Genomic DNA, 19595 nt, shown 5'->3' on the forward strand with positions numbered 1-19595 from the left:
GCAGAAGAGCGGTCACATGACTCACTCCCTGCACTCTAATTGGAGGCCTGTCATTCCTGCTCTCTTGACTCCCTGTGATCGCGTTTGTACTGTGCATGTTACTTTAGATACATGCGCAGTGCAAATGCAGGGGAAATAAAAGATAATTATTGACCGGAGGCAGGGGCCCCTTAGGGGACGGGGCCCCTAACGCTGGCCCTGACAGTAGCGTAGCTCCGGGTGGGCCCCCTCAGCGCAGAGCTCAGGGCATACCCCGCCCCCCCGGTAGCTACGCTACTGACTTTATTCTTATTGGCAGCACATCTCCTCGTACAAACAAGGGATGCTGTTTGAGGACAGAGCGATCGTATTAACTAGAAATGGCAGAATCAGTTAGCAGAACTTTGGTCCTTCAGCCAGATCAGTAATCTGTGATCCCTGGACAAGAGCCTATGGCATTCCTGGCTCTTCGTTTGTTCGCCAAGGTGGTGCAATGTCATCATTGCGGTATGAATGATGGGGCCAGGTGAACAGAATTATTGGTGGAAATGGATCCATTCCGTAAGTGATGCAGATGGACTCCATTGTTAATATTATGTGGTCCTTCTTGGTTGTGCAATGTGACAGGTTTTAGAACAGAAAGATTCACGTTTCACTTTTCCTTCTGTTCTAAAAATGTACATGACAGAACCCAGACCGACCCCATAAATAATTTCATCCATCTGCTTCTCTATTTTCATTAGTTATGCAATGGATCATCATGGACATAACTTTTGTTTATTCCTAAAAATGGAACAGACAAATGGAATATCCGAATGCAGATGTGAACTTTACTAAATAATGTTTTGACAAATTGATGCTTTGATTCCCATCCCTTTTTTCAGATTTAACGTATAGTTAAAGGGTGGTCCACTACTTGGACAACCATATCTTAAATACTACCTTGTCCAAAGTAAAATGAAAAACCCCTTACACACGCCTCCCACATCTGCCCAGGTCTCCTTAGGCTCGCGTGACATTGTTATGCCATGTGAGCCCTGCATACATTCAGCCAATGGGCAGCCATGCAGCTTCACATGTCAGAAGTTAGCGCCCGCTTATTGGCTGCAGGGCTCACGTGGCATAACAATGTCCTTCAAGCCTCTGTTGATCCACCGCCGGTATGGCAGGTGCATATAAAGTGTTTTTATTTTACATTGGCGAGTGTTCATGGGACAACCCCCTTTAAATATTGCAAAGTACATTTTAATCAATAGGTCTTGGAATAATGAAGTTAATATAAAGACAGAACAGCAGGGGCTCGCAGCTGCTGTTTTCATATGAACATTTTGGTTTTTTACACATCCAGTTATGGAACTTGTTAGTTTAAGATCTGTTAATTAAAATGTAATTTGTTTGTGGGACAATCCCTTTAGGACATTATTTATGTTGGAAATGAGCATTACTGTTTGGAATAAAAGACTTTCAAGTTTGTGACACAATGATGCTGGAATATAACAGTACAGATTTAGTTTCAGAAACCCAAAAAAATGTCTTTTGGAAAAATAATCTTAACTCCATTAAAAGGGTTGTCACCTAGTAATGAAAATCTCCTGCTGATAAAGCAATAATTTTATCAAAACTACAGATGGGATCCCTGTTTGTACATTATGTGGCTCTCAGACTAGGTGGTTAAAACCTGGTGACAAATCCCTTTTAATAATTTTACTGCAACAGAACTTTTAGGGCTTATTTTTTGCGTCACAAGATATACTTAAAGGGAACCTATCACCCCCAGAATCGATGGTGAGGGAATCTCACCGTCATCAGGGGCTTATCTACAGAATTCTGTAATGCTGTAGATAAGCCCCCGATGTTACCTGAAAGAGGAGAAAAAGACGTTAGATTATACTCACCCAGGGGGCGGTCCTGCTGCGGTCCGGGTCCGATGGGTGTCTCAGGTCCAGTCCGGAGCCTCCCATCTTCATTCCATGACGTCCTCTTCTGGTCTCAACGCCGCGGCTGCGGCGCAGGTGTAGTTTGTCTGCCCTGTTGAGGGCAGAGCAAAGTACTGCAGTGCGCAAGCGCTGGGACAGGTCAGAGAGGCCCGCAGTGTTGGATGTTTTGGTCTCCCCGAGGTCATTCATCTGTTCCTTCATAGCCTTTCACCAGGCACTGCTCCTAATAGCCAGTTTCCTACTCCACACTGATGAGGGGCAAAACCCCCGAAACAGCTGTTTGTGGATGGATACCATGCTTGGCATAGGTGGTCTTCCTTTATTGGATATTCTCCTTTATTGGATGCTGCCCTTCCCGTGGTTGTTCCTTCCCGGAGAAAGGCCTGGCTATTCATTGCTTGCGTTGAGAAACACGTGATGGTGTCTCCGCAGCTTACTTTACATGCGTTTGCATATTTCCCATAATGGATGGGGGCAGTGTTCTGGATCACTGCGTTGAGAAACACGTGATGGTGTCTCCGCAGTGTTGGATGTTTTGGTCTCCCCGAGGTCATTCATCTGTTCCTTCGAGGTCAGAGAGGCCCGGCGACTGCGCACTGCAGTATTTTGCTCTGCCCTCAACAGGGCAGACAAACTACGCCTGCGCCGCAGCCGCGGCGTTGAGACCAGAAGAGAACGTCATGAAATGAAGATGGGAGGCTCCAGACCGGACCTGGAACACCCATCGGACCCGAACCGCCCCTGGGTGAGTATAATCTATCGTCTTTTTCTCCTCTTTCAGGTAACATCGGGGGCTTATCTACAGCATTCCAGAATGCTGTAGATAAGCCCCTGATGACGGTGAGCTTACCTCACCATCGATTTTGGGGGTGACCGGTTCCCTTTAATTTGTCCCATTTTTGGGTACATGTGACTTTTTGATCACTATTTTATGGAAGAAGTTGGCAAAACGTGCATTAGTATAGAGCGAAACCTGACACCCGCCTGCAGTTGCAGGAAATCACATGTGACAGCAGCGTGCAAGAGTGAAGGATAGATACTCTGCTTGCTGCAGAGTTTCATAATTGCGTTAAGAGCGGCACACCGGTAGACCGCTGCATGCTTGCGTGTTGGCGGTCGTCCAAGTTAATTTAGTTCTATACTGGAGTGAATATAACAACGATTATGACATCCTTTGCAGACTTACCAGTTTTCCCCATTTATAAAAATCATAAATTGACCATTTTCAATATCTGCACAGTTCTATTTAATTACCACACATACCTTATATGTGCAACATTCGCCGAGCCAAAACATTGTGCTGTGGATTGACCTTAATTATGAAAGTCACAAACTGAGTAGTGCCTGAATAACTGTCAGTTTTGCCTAATTTGCATGTGTATGTGGAGTCAATACAATGTACTTTCTACTGATTAGTTAACTATAAGGCTGAGGTCACATGAGCGCATAAATAATCTGTACCATTCTCATCTGGGAGAGTGGAAGAATTTTTCTCACTCCTCCGTGTGTAATCCGTATGCAATCTGTTTTTTTTTACTCCTCAGCTCTTATTCTTTTACAGGACCATTTAGAGTTTCCTATTTTACAAATTATAGAATTGCTATGTATCAGTACAGGAAAGATATATATCTTGGTACCGTGTTACTTGTATTAAAAGGTCGCTTCAAATCTCAGAGACAGAAGAATATCTATATATATTATTGTCTAAGGGGTACTTCCGTCTTTCTGTCCGCAACTTCCGTAACGGAAATCCAGCGTTGCTGATTGGTCTCGCCAGCTGCCTGTCATGGCTGCCGCGACCAATCAGCGACGGGCACAGTCCGATTAGTCCCTCCCTACTCCCCTGCAGTCAGTGCCCTGCGCCCGCATACTCCCCTCCAGTCACCACTCACACAGGGTTAATGCCAGCGGTAACGGACCGCGTTATGCCGCGGTGTGTAACGCACTCCGTTAACGCAGCTATTAACCCTGTGTGACCAACTTTTTTTACTATTGATGCTGCGTATGCAGCATCAATAGTAAAAAGATCTAATGTTACAAATCATAATAATAAAACAAAAAAGGTTATTCTCACCTTCCGACGTCGCACGCTGTCCTCGGCAGTGCAAGCGGCAGGTTCCGGTGCCAAGGATGCTATGCGAGAAAGACCTGCCATGACGTCATGTGACCGCGACGTCATCACAGGTCCTGCGCTCATACCAACCCTGGGACCGGAAGCTGCCGTGTGCACCGCACACAGGCGCCAGGACTTCAAGGGGCCTTCGGAAGGTGAGTATATGTTTATTTTTTATTTTAAGTCTTTTTAACCACGCATATAGTGCCCACATTGCTATATACTACGTGGGCTGTGTTACATACTGCGTGGGCTCTGTTATATGCTACATCTCTGTGCTATATACTATGTAGCTGAGCAATATACAATGTGACTGTGCAATATACAACGTGACTGTCCAATATAATACCTGGGTGTGCAATATACTACGTGCTCTGTGTTATATCCTACGTAGTTGTGCAATATACTATGTGGCTGTGTCAGTTCTGTTATATACTACGTCGACTGCAATATACTACGTGGCTCTGTTATATACTACTTGGCTGACCAATATACTACATACCTGTGCAATACACTACGTGGCTATGTTATATACTACGTGGCTGTGTTATATACTACGTATCTCTGCTATATACTACGTACGCTGTGTTACATACTACGTAGCTCTGTTATATACTACGTCACTGTGCAATATAGTTCGTAGCCTGTGCTATATACTACCTACAAATTCTAGAATACCCGATACGTTAGAATCGGGCCACCATCTAGTGGGAATATAAACTGATGATGACCTTTGACACTTAGTGCAGGAATGAATGTGTCTCATGGATTTATGTCTTTTTACATCAACTAAGGAATTTGCCTCTCAGACCATGTGGGGTCATCACAACAGAACCAGACCCCAATCAGAGGACAATAAAACATTCCTTATCTAAGAACTGGTCCAATATTCATGGACATAACTGTTTATCACTCATGGTAATTCTGCTTCATGTTACCTGTCTTATCCATGTTTTTTCCTTCTGTGCTATGTTGTGCATAAATATGTGATTCTCCAGAATTTTTTTTTAGTCTTTGCCTGATGAAGAGTCCTGAGTAGTCTCGAAAGCTTGCAATTTGTTACCATCTTTTCAGTTAGCCATTAAAAGGTATCAACCACTGAGGACTCTCAATTCTAAATATTTATGTATCAGTAGAAACCTGGTGCCATATGGATTTGTGTGGCATACGATTTTTTTTTTCACACCCATCCAATTTCGGACTCAAAAACGCAGCATGTTGCAAATTTTTACTCACGGCGAATACAACTGAGAAAAAAATCCGCAGATCTGCACTGCCTCATTCAAGAACATTGGTCTGTGTGCAATACCTTATTTTATCGTATTGCACTCGCCTGACTTGTACACTCGTGTGAGCGAACCCTAACAGTGATTTTATTGAGAATCACTATCACTTTTTAGAAAGATATAGTGTTCTCATTCACATAGATACTACAGTTATCTCATAGCACATAATTACAATTCTGTAAAATTATAAGCTTCAGAGGCAGATTGTCAGGCAGGTCTGTGTCCGGCCCATAGATCTTAACAGCTCATTTACATATTAGGAAAAACGAGGATTTCTCTAGAGTACAACATCGGAGATCAAGGTATCATTTTTTATTCAGTTTTCTATGACCTACATGCCCATATGGCCGACAAGTGAGTTGATGCTACTGACCGATTCCCTTTAAAGGGAACCTGTCAGCAGGATTGGGCACAGTAACCTTCAGTGTCAGGTTGGCGCTGTTATACGAATTAAAATGATACCTGGGTGCTAAAATCCGTCTCATGGTTGTTGTTTAATCCTTATTTTCAGTTTTGAGTTAATGATATGCTCGTGCTCTGGGGTGGCCTGTGGGGGGGGGGGGGGTCTTCATGTGATGCTCTGCTTAGATATTCATAATGCAGACTGCTTACAGGTCACTGATCCCTCACTGACCTGCCCCATAATTAACTTTTTTTTTTAATATCCGTATAACCTCAACCATAATAATTATATGCACATTATGCATGCAATCATACTGCAGTGCAGGTGCCACAGCCAACACAGGCCTGCAGACGTTTTTTTTCTCATATATATTCAAGATTGTTGGAAGACCATTTCCGGTGACTACCTCTTGAAGCTCATCAAGAAAATGCCAAGAGTGTGCAAAGCAGTCATCAAAGTAAAAGGTGGCTACTTTGAAGTACCTAGAATATAAGACATATTTTCAGTTGTTTCACACTTTTTTAAGTATATAATTCCACATGTGTTAATTTATAGTTTTGATGCCTTCGGTGTGAATTTACAAATTTCATAGTCATGAAAATACAGAAAAATCTTTAAATGAGAAGGTGTGTCCAAACTTTTGGTCTGTACTGTGTGTATATAGATATTATATATATTATATATTATAATATTCAGTATGTAAAACGGGACAGGTCACTGAGGGATCAGTCAGAAGACCTGTCAGAATCCATTAATATGAATAGCTAAGCAGAGCACCACATGAAGACCCCCCCCACAGGCCGCCCTGGAGCGTGAGAATATCATTAACTCAAAACTGAAAATAAAGATTAAACGACAACCACAAGACGGATTTCATCAACCAAGGTATCATTTTATACAGTATAACGGCGCCAACCTGACATTGTCTGTAGGTTACTGTGCACAATCCTGCTGACAGGTTCCATTTAACCATCAGAGCCACTAAATTCAACAAAGAACATTAATTGGGTCAGCAATAATTTGTATTTAAATGAGTCTGTGTCCTAGCCAATAATGTCGTTTTTTTTTGTTTTTTTTTACAGATTTTCTTGCCCTCTTTTATTTTTCTCACCAACACATTCTGTTTTTGTTCTAGACATGTACGGCTGCCTTTGCCACAAAAGACAGGCTGAGAACACACATGGTGCGCCACGAAGGAAAGGTTTCATGTAATGTATGCGGCAAGCTTCTTAGTCCAGCCTACATCACCAGTCACCTAAAGACACATGGCCAAAGTCAAAGTATTAACTGTAATACTTGTAAGCAAGGAAAAAAGTTCCAAGGTAAAGAATTTTCTTATTTTTCAAACCATTGGATATAATAAATTTGTAATAATTGGGTTTGCTTTGTAACCGTTCATTCTGCTATGTCACCTTATTTAGTGTAAGAGGGCTGACATCAAAGGGAAGGCAGCAAACTATACCTCATTCCAAATTATTATTCAAATGCAATTTTTTTCTCTCATTTTCCTAAACAGTCTATTCAATTGAGTCACTATAATGTTCAAATCGTCAACCTTTAAGAGTATAAATCACATTTTATTGCACAAACTTCCCAGTGATAACCGTATTTTTTTTCAAAACTGAAAAAATCAAAACGCACTGTTCCAAATTTTTATGCGTAACAGTTTCCAAACATTTCAAAGGTTGAAAGAACCTATATAAAGAACTGAAAATGGTCATTTGTTGAATTTGCAGCATTAATAGGTCACATTTACTGAAATCAAAAGCTTTTTCAATCAAAAATATCTTAAGAGGCCAAGTTACATGTTAACATTGGACCTCTTCTTTGGTAATTACCATTACAGTTCTTGCATAAGTTTTTGTAGAGTTTCTGCTTGAATTTCTTTGCAGGATATCAGAATAGCCTCCCAGAGCTGCTGGTTTGATGTAACTGCCTCCCACCCTCATAGATCTTTAGCTCGAGGATGCTTCAAAGGTTCTCAATAAGGTTGAGTTGGGAGGGGGGGGGATGCTGGCCACACCGTGAGTTTTTCTCCTTTTACACCCATAGCAGCCAATGACTCGGTGTAAATTTTTTTTTTTTTTTTTTTTTTTTTTTACATCTACTGATAAATCTTTTCATTTTATTTCACCTAAGCGTTTCTTCAAAATGTTTCTTTTTTCTCTTTAGTTTTTTATACTAAATAGTACCCTTTACACAAGCCCCACACAACAAAGTCTCCGACACTGATTCAAGCAGTGAGGAAGATCCCACATTACTCTGTTCCTCCTCCTCCTCCTCATCTAGTGAGGAGCAACCCCCAGCAAGGCACCCTAGGACTAAGGCAACCCCCTTCAGCAACTATTCCATATGGACTCCACCCCCCCAGAAATTATCAGCCTGTTACTTTGGATTTAAGCAGCAGCTCAGGAATCCAATTTGATGTTACAGGCCTCACTGAAATTGACTTTTTCAAATTCTTTTTCAGCGAGGAAATAATAAATCTTATGGTAGACCCAGACAAATTTGTATACCCACCAATTCTTCACTCAAAATCCAACGTCATCATTTGCCAGATGGACCACTGTAAATGCAGCAGAAATGACAGTTTGGGGAATTGTGCTGCATATGGGCATAATCAGAAAACCAGAGCTTTGGCACAACTGGAGTACTGATGTACTCTACAGCACACCAGTGTTCCTTATGGCCATGACAAGGACACGATTTGCAGCGATCCAAAAATTTTTGCATTGTAGTGATAATGCACCGTGTCCTCCCTGAGACAATCTGAACTTTGATCCTTTATATAAAGTTTGGCCAGTGGTTGAACACTTCAGCAGAAAATGTTCTGAGACATGCAATCCCCAAAGGGACATCACTATAGATGAATCTCTGGTTCATTTTAAAGGGAGGCTAAAATTCTGACAATACCTGTCCAGCAAGAGGGCCAGGTACGGAATTAAACTGTGTGAGATTACCTCCGGGCACATCTACAGATTTGGCGTCTACGAAGGGAAGGACACCCAGATTTACCGCCTTGATGTCCCCCTGTCCTGGGGGTAAAGGTACCGTCACACTAAACGATATCGCTAGCGATCCGTGACGTTGCAGCGTCCTCGCTAGCGATATCGTTTAGTTTGACACGCAGCAGCGATCAGGATCCTGCTGTGATGTCGCTGGTCGCTGAATAAAGTCCAGAACTTTATTTGGTCGTCCGATCGCCGTGTATCGTTGTGTTTGACACCAAAAGCAACGATACCAGCGATGTTTTACACTGGTAACCAGGGTAAACATCGGGTTACTAAGCGCAGGGCCGTGCTTAGTAACCCGATGTTTACCCTGGTTACCAGCGTAAAAGTAAAAAAAACAAACAGTACATGCTCACCTGCGCGTCTCCCAGCGTCTGCTTCCTGCTCTGACTGAGATCCGGCCCTAAAGTGAAAGTGAAAGCACAGCGGTGACGTCACCGCTGTGCTGTTAGGGCCGGAGCTCAGTCAGTGTCAGGAAGCAGACGCTGGGGGACGCGCAGGTGAGCATGTACTGTTTGTTTTTTTTACTTTTACGCTGGTAACCAGGGTAAACATCGGGTTACTAAGCGCGGCCCTGCGCTTAGCAACCCGATGTTTACCCTGGTTACCCGGGGACCTCGGCATCGTTGGTCGCTGGAGAGCGGTCTGTGTGACAGCTCTCCAGCGATCAAACAGCGACGCTGCAGCGATCGGCATCGTTGTCGCTATCGCTGCAGCGTCGCTTAATGTGACGGTACCTTTAGTGAGAAAATTGTGTGGGAATTGCTTCACCCACTGCTGGATAAGGGTTATCTCTACATAGATAAGTTTTACACCAGCGTCCCACTCTTCAAGACCCTCTCTGAGGTAAGGTTGCATGCAACACCGTGTGTAAAAAAACAAAACAAAAAACCAGGGAAGCCACCCTAAGCCGCTAATTGGGCAACTGCTGAGAAAGGACGACAGCTGAGCCCAATGCAGCGACAACATACGCATGGTCAATTTTAAGGACAATAGGGATGTCCTTACCTTGACCACTTTATACTGTGACAACAGGTCCCTTGTCACTGAGATACCACTGCACAAGTCCCAAAGCCAGATTGTATCTTGGATTATAATAAGTAAATAGTGGGTGTAGATCTCTCAGATCAGGTCCTCAAAACCATACAAGTACTATGCGAAAAGCTAAAGTATGGTACAAAAAAATCGGCTGTGCACATTGTACAGATGGCACTATACAATGCATTTGGGCTGTTCCGATATGCAGGCAATACGGGGACCTTCCTTTAGTTTCAGGATGTAGTTATCAAGGCCTGAACGTTTGGCACTCAGGAAGGTGAGGTTACCAGTACTTCTGAAACTAATGGTGCCTGTATCGTACCAGGTCAACATTTTCCAGCAGAGGTTCCCCAAACAGCAAAGAAGGGAAGATCACAAAAATGGTGCATAGTGTGCTCCAAGAGGGAAATCCAAAAAGACACAATTTACCATTGTGAAACCTGGCCTCTGCATTAAGGATTGTTTCTAGCGTACCACACGTCCACAAATTAATAAAATTAGTTTATACCCTGTTGACACAACACACACTTATAATCTGATGTACCTCACACAACTTGCACATACCACCACATTATAAACTCGTACACCAGTAAAACCAAAAGCATTATTATCGTTACTATACCTATGCCTCTAGATAATTCCTTAAGGGGTGTAGATTCACTTGGTGCGGTCACTTGTTTCCATTGTTTAGGAATATTAGGGGCTCTCGAAATGTGACACTCCTTCCTTGCCATGTGCCCAAACAGTTTTCCGCCATATATGGGGCATTGTTTAGGCACATCAGGGGCTCTCCAAACACAACATGGCGTCCGCTCTCTATTCCAGCCAATTTTGAGTTCAAAAAGTCAAACTGTGTTCCTTGCCTTTCAAGCTCTGCCTTGCACATTAACAGTGGTTTTCTCACATGTAGGGGTATCGGCATACTCAGGAGAAATTGCGCAACAAATTTTGAGGTCCATTATCTTCTGGTCCATTTTCTCCTGTTACCCTTGTGAAAATAATAAAAATGGGTCTAAAGTAAAAAATTTTGTGATAAAAAGTAAAATATTAATTTTTCCTTCCACATTGTTTGAGTTCCTATAAAGCACCTGAAGGGTTAATAAACTTCTCGAATGTGGTTTTGAGCACCTTGGGTTGGGGGGTGGGGCAGTTTTTAGAATGGTGTCACTTTTGGGTACTTTCTGTCATATATGCCCCTTAAAGTCACTTCAAAGGTGATGTGCTCCATAAAATAAAAAAAAATATTTTGTAAATTTTGTTGGAAAATTGAGAAATCACTTGTGAACTTTTAACGTTTCTAACAAAAAAATGATGTTTCAAAAATTGTGCTAATGTAAAGTAGGCATGTGGGAAATGTTGCTTATTAACCCCTTCCCGCCCTGTGACACAGCGCATGCGTCATGAAAGTCAGTGCCAATCTGACCTGTGACGCATATGCTGCGTCAGAATGATCACGTTCCTGAAATCGGGTGAAAGGATTAACTGAAATTTCACCCGACCTGCAGGGACAGGGGGAGTGGTACTTCAGCCCAGGGGAGTGGCTTTGCCCCCACGTGGCTACGATTGCTCTGATTCGCTGTTTCACTTTTAACAGCCAATCAGGGCAATTTGTAATATTTCACCTATGAAACTTGGTGAAATATTACAATCCAGCCATGGCCGATGCTGCAATATCATCAGCCACGGCTGGAGACCCCGATCTGCCCCCGCCACCGAATGACAGCGGTGATCTACCGCCGCCGTCAGTCTTTTTTCTCCCCTCCGTCCTGTCCTCCGCTGCTCTCCTCCGCCCCCCCTTTGAAGTCCGATCCCACCCCCTATACTTAACGAGTCCCGCTGTCCCTCCGTCTTCTCCTATGGGCGACGCCATCTTCCAAATGGCAGGCGCATGCGCAGTGCGCCTGCCGAATCTGCCGGCCGGTAGATTCATTCCAGGTACATTTTGATCACTGTGATAGGTTCTATCACAGTGATCTGAATAAAAGAAATAGTATATAACCCCCCCCCCCCCCATCACCCCCATAGGTAGGGAACATAATAAAATATATTTATCTTTTTTTTTTCCACTAGGGTTAGGGTTAGAGTTAGGGTTAGAGTTAGGGTTAGAATTAAGCTATGTGCACACGGTGCAGATTTGGCTGAGGATCCGCCGCAGATTGGCCGCTGTGGATTCGTAGCAGTTTTCCATCACGTTTACAGTACTATGTAAACCTATGGAAAACCAAATCCGCTGTGCCCATCGTGCGGAAAATACCGCTCGGTATTTTCCGCAGCATGTCAATTCTTTGTGTGGATTCCGCAGCGTTTTACACCTGTTCCTGTGTAGGAATCCACAGGTGAAATCCGCTCAAAAAACACTGGAAATCCACAGTAAATCCGCAGGTAAAACGCAGTGCGTTTTACCTGCGGATTTTTCAAAAACGGTGCTGAAAAATCCACACACAAATCCTCAACGTGGGCACATAGCCTTAGCCTTAGGGTTAGGGATGGAATTAGGGTTAAGATTAGGGTTAGGGGTGTGATGGGGTTAGGGTTAAGCTTGTGGTTAGGGTTATGGTTAGGGTTGGGATTAGGGTTAGGGGTGTGTTGGCGTTAGGGTTGTGGTTAGGGGTGTGTTGGGGTTAGGATTGTGATTAGGGTCATGGTTAGAGTTGGGGTTAGGGGTGTGTTGGAGTTAGAATTGAGGGGTTTCCACTGTTTAGGCACATCAGGGGGTCTCCAAACGCGACATGGCGCCACCATTGATTCCAGCCAATCTTGCGTTCAAAAAGTCAAATGGTGCTCCTTCCCTTCCAAGCCCTGACGTGTGCCAAAACAGTGGTTTACCCCCACATATGGGGTATCAGGGTACTCAGGACAAACTGGACAACAACTTTAGGGGTTCAATTTCTCCTGTTATCCTTGTGAAAATAAAAAATTGTGGGCTAAAAAAATCTTTTTTTTTTTTTAGGAAAAAAATGATTTATTATTTTCACGGCTCTGCGTTCTAAACTTCTGTGAAGCACTTGGGGGTTCAAAGTGCTCACCACACATCTAGATTAGTTCCTTGGAGGTCTAGTTTCCAAAATGGGGTCACTTGTGGGGGAGCTCCAATGTTTAGGCACACAGGGGCTCTCCAAATGCGACATGGTGTCTGCTAACGATTGGAGCTAATTTTCATTTAAAAAGTCAAATGGCGCTCCTTCCCTTCCGAGCCTTGCTGTGTGCCCAAACAGAGGTTCCCCCCACATATGGGGTATCGGCGTACTCAGGACAAATTGGACAACAACCTTCGGGGTCCAGTTTCTCCTTTTACCCTTGGGAAAATAAAAAAAATTGTTGCTTGAAAGATCATTTTTGGGACTAAAAAGTTGTGTTCATTTTTTTCCTTCCATGTTGCTTCTGCTGCTGTGAAACACCTGAAGGGTTAATAAACTTCTTGAATGTGGTTTTGAGCACCTCGAGGGGTGCAGTTTTTAGAATGGTGTCACTTTTGGGTATTTTCAGCCATATAGACCCCTCAAACTGACTTCAAATGTGAGGTGGTCCCTAAAAGAAAATGGTTTTGTAAATTTTGTTGTAAAAATGAGAAATCGCTGGTCAAATTTTAACCCTTATAACTTCCTAGCAAAAAAAAATTTGTTTCCAAAATTGTGCTGTTGTAAAGTAGACATGTGGGAAATGTTATTTATTAACTATTTTGTGTCACATAACTATCTGGTTTAACAGAATAAAAATTCAAAATTTTAAAATTGCGAAATTTTCACCAAATTTCAATTTTTATTTTTTTTTTACAAATAAACGCAAAAATTATCGACCTAAATTTACCACTAACATGAAGCCCAATATGTCATGAAAAAAACATTCTCTGAATTGCTAGGTTCCGTTGAAGCATTCCTGAGTTATTACCTCATAAAGGGACACTGGTCAGAATTGCAAAAAATGGCCAGGTCATTAAGGTCAAAATAGGCTGGGTCATGAAGGCGTTAACCATTTTGTGTAACATAACCTCTGGTCTACGGGCATAAAAATGAAATTTGCAAAATTGTCACCAAATTTCCGATATTTTCACAAATGATAAACGCAAAAAATGTCAAATTTTACCAATATCAAAGTATTACGAGAAAACAGTCTCAGAACCATTGGGATACATAGAAGTGTTCAAGAGTTATTACCTCATAAAGTGACACTGTTCAGACATGAAAAAATTGGCTTGTTCATGAAGGTAAAAACAGGTTTTGGAGTGAAGGGGCTAAAGTCACCATAACCATGTATCTCTCATTTTGATGTCTTTAATTTCTCTGTTTTCAGAATTGAAACTAATTAAATGCCAGATTAATAATGTGGAGTTGCCTTTTATGTTACAAAAATTGCTATTGTGGTCTCTTCTCAAGATGTAATCTAATGTTTTTGTCCTTTTTCCAGGACAACTTCATGAACTTCAGACTCCACTTCATTGTAGAATCAAATATGAAGGTATTTCAAAGTTTACATTTAAATCACATTGCACGTACTATAGTGCAAATACACTAACTTTTATTTATGTGTTTAACTTGGTTTAATAGACTTGTAGAGAAGGTTCTTTTAAAGGGAACCTGTCACCAGGTTTGGCCGATGAGAGATGCGGCCACTGCCTTTCAGGGCTTATATACCGCATTCTATAATGCTGTCTATCTGCCCCCAACCCGACCTGGAAGAGAAGAAAATACGTTTTATCATACTCGCCTGCAGGGCAGTCCGGTCCGAGGGGTGTCGCTCTTCTTGGTCCGGTGCCTGCCATCTTCTTGCAATGCTGCCCTCCTCCTTGGTCAGAGAGGCCCGGCACCTGTGCACTGCAGGATTTTGCTCAGCCTTCAACAGGGCAGATAAGTATGCCTGCGCAGGAGCGTGATGCCAAGCAGACTGTGTGGATGATGCAGGGACGCGTCATCCACACAAACCAAGCAGGAGGATGGCATCGCAAGAAGATGGGAACATGGCCCATGGCAACCTGTCTTAAAAAGAAAAAAAAAACTACAGTAGATTCAGTGGTTGTTCACTCCATAGTTTTAGCCTACCTAGCTATATAGTTCAAGAGGCAGTACCTAACTGATCAGCATGACTATGTATCCAACGTATAGCACTAAGGGGTTAAATTGTGTATCAGTGAAAGCTAGGCCAACATTAATGTTTATTCAGTTATGCATTTGTGTCAGTCACTTGTATCATATGCAAATTTGCTGCTGCAGTCAGCAGTTCTAAGTGTTCTAGTCCTATTTCATCTTATTATCATTCGGTCTGACTTACTAACGTCATCCATCGTCAATGGGTAGGGTACCATAATTTATTTCAGCATTAGGTTATACAAGATAATTAAGTGACTGACTCAAGTTCATAATTGAACAAACCATTACCATTGGTCAGATTTTAAGGTTTCAGTATATATGGAAATAATATGTATAAAATAAATATTAAATTTAAGTGTGCATCAATAATATTGACCTAATAAATGAATTGTTTCTTCAGCAGTCAGTTGTTTAAAGTGCTATAATACATTATATATCTGTCTCTCGTCGGCTTGTAATGCTTGACCTGATTTTTCTTTAATGTGGTAACATTTTTGTTGCAAGTTCTAGAAACCATGTAAGGCTAAGGTCACGACGTATAAAAAAAATTGCTTGTGTTGCATCCAGAAAACGCAGATGTGCTTTTTGTTTTTTCTCATTTGCCATCCGTGTGCAATATGTTTTTATAAATTAGCCATTATTAAAAAATTACAAGACTCAATAGAGTCTTTAAACCTTCACGACTGATGACAAATCTTTACATAATCGACCTTGTCCCCTGCTTTTGATGCGGGCTTTGGCGCTGAGCCCACATCTTTCCCCACACTTATTGGATGATTTAACCAGTTAACTGACAGCGGCATTTAACGTGCGCTGGCCAGAAGCAAGTTACCAGTCCTGCCCATCGGCACTCCTGTCACGTGACCGTTGGGCACCGATGGGTTGTCATGACAATCGGGGGTCTGCAGAAGTCCCCTGTGCCTGTCATCACAATACTCCTGTGAATGCCAGCCCATTGCCGGTGTTCATAGATTGTGATTTCTGCTACACATAGAAATATATACGTCAGATCAAGCTTCAAAAAAAAGCCCTCGCCCATCCCCAGATCCTGAAAAATGGATATGCTACGGCTCTAGGAAAATGGCGACAAACGTAAAAACGTTTAAAATTCGTATGAACATTTGTATTCTATCACCACTTAAAAAAATAAATAAATATCCTATACATGTTCTGCGTACATGTACTGACCTAAAGAATTATATGGACAGGTCAATTTTACCATATAATGAACATTATATGCAACATTTATATTGCACTTTTTTTTTTTTTTTGCAATTTCACCACAGTTGGAATTTTTCCCCATTTTCCAGCACTCTTTATGGTAAAATCAGTGGTGTCATTTAGAAGTACAACTCTTCCAGCAAAAAACAAACCCTCATATGGCCATGTTGACAGAAAAATAAAAGTTTTGGCTCTTTCAAGAAAGGCAAGAGAAAACGGATAATAGCCTGGGGTTGAAGGGATTAGAGAATTGCAATGTATCTGCAAAGGTCAGATGCTATACTGTGGCTCTGTATGGAATCCATTATTTGTGCACCCATATACTTGGATGGGTGAGTCTAATCCGACACATAAGACGTTAGAATATGCTGCAAAAATCACTCCTCTGCATTGCCCAGGTGAATAACATTGGACTGACTTTTGTCGGTTTTATCACAGACATCACTCTGACTGAAAATAGTCATGTGAACATGGCCCAACACTGAGATAATGTGTGACAGACTTCAGTAGATCATTTCAATTTGTGTTACATTATGTTGGGACGTTAATATTACATTTCCTCTTGTTTCAGCTCCAGACCCTCTCTTTTGTGCTGTGGATCAGAATCATAGGACCTTTTCAATAGGTGATTTTATGTCCTCATACCAGTATATAAATATATTTCAAAGGGCCATTTGCTTTCTTAAAATAGAATGTACTATATATAGCAGTAGTCAGAACTAGTTGTTTCCTTAATTTTCTTTTCTGAATTCTGTGGATGACCCATTTCTTATTTTCTTAATGCAGATACAAGCAATATGTGCCAAACTTCGACTGCACCTCAGACGTCTGTAACGCTTACTTCTCCCTTCAATATTACATCCTCCATGGCAGCATCAGGAACCCTGACTAACCCAGTAACTGTGGCAGCAGCCATGAGTATGAGAAGTCCAGTCAATGTCTCCAGTCCTGTTAACATCCCTTCACCCATGAATTTGGGGCATCCAGTGACCATAACAACACCAATCTCAATGACTTCACCTTTGTCTTTGACATCACAAGTTAATTTGCCTACGTCCGTTACTGCTCCTGTTAATATAGCACACCCAGTCACTATTACAAGCCCTATGAATCTCCCAACACCAATGACTTTAGCTGCTCCATTAAATATAGCAATGAGACCAGTGGAAAGTATGTCATTCTTATCCCAAGCTCTACCTTCTACATCACCGTGGTAAAGGAAAAATGGATTTATACATGAATTTACAACAGTATTATGGAGTTGTTTTGTACTGCTCTGCAAGCAACTTGTTTCTGATATAAGAAGGAGATACAATTTCATTGGTAATTTTTAGTATTTGGGAATTGTTTGTCCTGGACCACATCTATTAAAGGAGGAGAGGGATAAACCATAACCGAAGACTGAACATAGGCTAGGAGACTGTTTATAACAGATTTAATGAAATTGTATTAGTATTTTACATGATTTGTTAATGATTTTAATAACACTAGCAAGGTATTTTATTTTCGTCATTTGTATGCCAATTAATTGGATACATTTTACTTTTTTAAATCACCTTTTTTTGTGAAGTTCGTTTAAGGCATCCTTCATGCTTTTTAACTGTTAATATACAAAGTAAATGAAATCTGTAGGTTGCACAATAAAATGTCTTTACATGAATCTGTATTCAACAGTGATGAATCAAGTTTGCAAACAGTATTCCATAGGAAGGTATAATTCCCTATACCGGGCTGGAAAGCACATAAAAATCTGATTTTATCACACATTGTGCAATTGAATACTAATGCCCGGGATTTTATGGAAAAAAATTCCAAGAAGCTTGTCCCTTTGCTTCCTGAATCCTCAGCATTTGGAATGTAAATATACCGTATTTAACCTGAATGGAGTATTTGATTTGATCAAGAATTCGGGCAGAGAACAGCAGAATGGAGGCAACTTGAAAAGATGTCTGGGAGGAGTATGGAAAAAAATGGAATGGTGTGCTTCCTTTCCGATGCTGGAGGTTACATCCTATTCCTCCAGGAATGTTCTCGTCTGAAGCAATACTGCCTTGCCTAGTTGATTCAAATGAATGCCATTCTAGCAGTAAACGGCACATAAACCAGCATGAAACAAACAAATGGAATGCCTTTAAAAAAAAACAAAGCTGAAAAGAAAATCTATACCGGGTCTGGAAGCACAAGAACTGAATGTGTTATTCTTTGCCCATTTGGATTGCTGATGGGTCAGAAAGTTAACAAGGAACTGCTGTCTTCTATTAAAATTGTAAACAGTTTGTTTACTAACCACTAACGGTAGTGATTCCAACAAGACAAGCCAAGATTATATCAAGATATATGTATGGTTTTTGTTTTGTTATTTTCCTTTTTTTTTTTCCTCTCTTCCTTTATGGAATTTTTTAAGTGTGTGCTGTAGAAATCTGTGTTCAATGTGTAAATATGTTAGCATTTTTTTATATTCAGATCCTTGTTCTTGCTAGTATTCTTTTAGCGACAGTGGGATGATGCCTATTCTGGTCTGTCCCCAATAGCACTTGCTTTTTGGTCAGATAACACACTTCAAGGCTACCCCATTAATTACTCAGCTATATATTTTTTTTATTTTATTCCTCATCCAAAATGTTGCCTGTACTGTAGTAAACCAAAAGAATACAAGATTTCTGCTTTTAGAGCATTAATATGTGAACTGAATTTTTATTTTCATTATAGATATGCATTAAATTCTTAAATTGCTCTAGATACTAGCAAACACATTTTATAAGCAATGTGTTGCAGACTGTTTCAGCCGTTCAGTTTAGCGATACTAAAAAAAAATAAAAATAAAAAATAAAAAAACCTCTACATTTACTTTTTTATCAGATTGAGAGTAATTTTTATTTATACATTTCAACCTGTTTTCTGCTGAATGAATAGTTTTATTCTAGCAGATAATGGGATCAATCGATTAAATAGATCAAGTATTGTAAAAATAAAGGCCTATTCAGCCATTGCAGTAGAAAAATGGCATGCTTTAAAAAGAGGACACTTCTCATATGAGAAGACTGGATTGAGAAATGCACACCGTGTAGGGGCTTGATATATACAATAAACAGAATTCAGTGTAAAAATATTTTATAACTGATCTTTTGTATTGTAGGACAAACTGTACATCTTTTGTATATACAAAAGCTTCGGTACTTTCTGTTTAGCAGAAAGCAGCCACATTCCTACACTTTTAATGTATATGTTTGTTATATTGTCCATGTAAACACATGCCCCATGTTTGTGCCTTTTTAATTAGTATGTCTCAATAAACAAAATGTAGAGAGTTTTCTTTGGTTATCTTCATGGTAATGGATTCTTCATTGAAAATACATTGAAGTACAAACAGTGATAAACTTGAATTAACAATATTCATTTTGGTCAAAGGTATAGATTATCAGCTCGTTGGCAGACCAGATTGCAGCTGCTGCCAATAGAAGTTCATGTAAAAGGCAGGAGGGAGAGACCTAAACAAAACTAAAATGCAAATTATACTTTTACT

The 19595-nt window shown here is 41.0% G+C and overlaps 1 protein-coding gene across 2 annotated transcripts in view; it reads left to right on the forward strand.

Annotated features, from left to right (window-relative positions):
* VEZF1 (vascular endothelial zinc finger 1) overlaps positions 1 to 19384 on the forward strand; it is a 96286-nt gene extending 76902 nt beyond the window's left edge. For both annotated transcript variants that reach the window (XM_077295337.1, XM_077295336.1), the window contains exons 4-7: positions 6854 to 7040; positions 14172 to 14222; positions 16644 to 16697; positions 16859 to 19384. In XM_077295337.1, coding sequence (XP_077151452.1) covers positions 6854 to 7040; positions 14172 to 14222; positions 16644 to 16697; positions 16859 to 17289 — 723 coding nt within the window. In that variant the 3' untranslated portion in view covers positions 17290 to 19384. The remainder of the gene's footprint in view (positions 1 to 6853; positions 7041 to 14171; positions 14223 to 16643; positions 16698 to 16858) is intronic.
* The last annotated feature ends 211 nt before the right edge of the window (positions 19385 to 19595 follow it).

Source organism: Ranitomeya variabilis, chromosome 3 (genome assembly GCF_051348905.1).
Source record: "Ranitomeya variabilis isolate aRanVar5 chromosome 3, aRanVar5.hap1, whole genome shotgun sequence".
NCBI lineage: Eukaryota > Metazoa > Chordata > Amphibia > Anura > Dendrobatidae > Ranitomeya > Ranitomeya variabilis.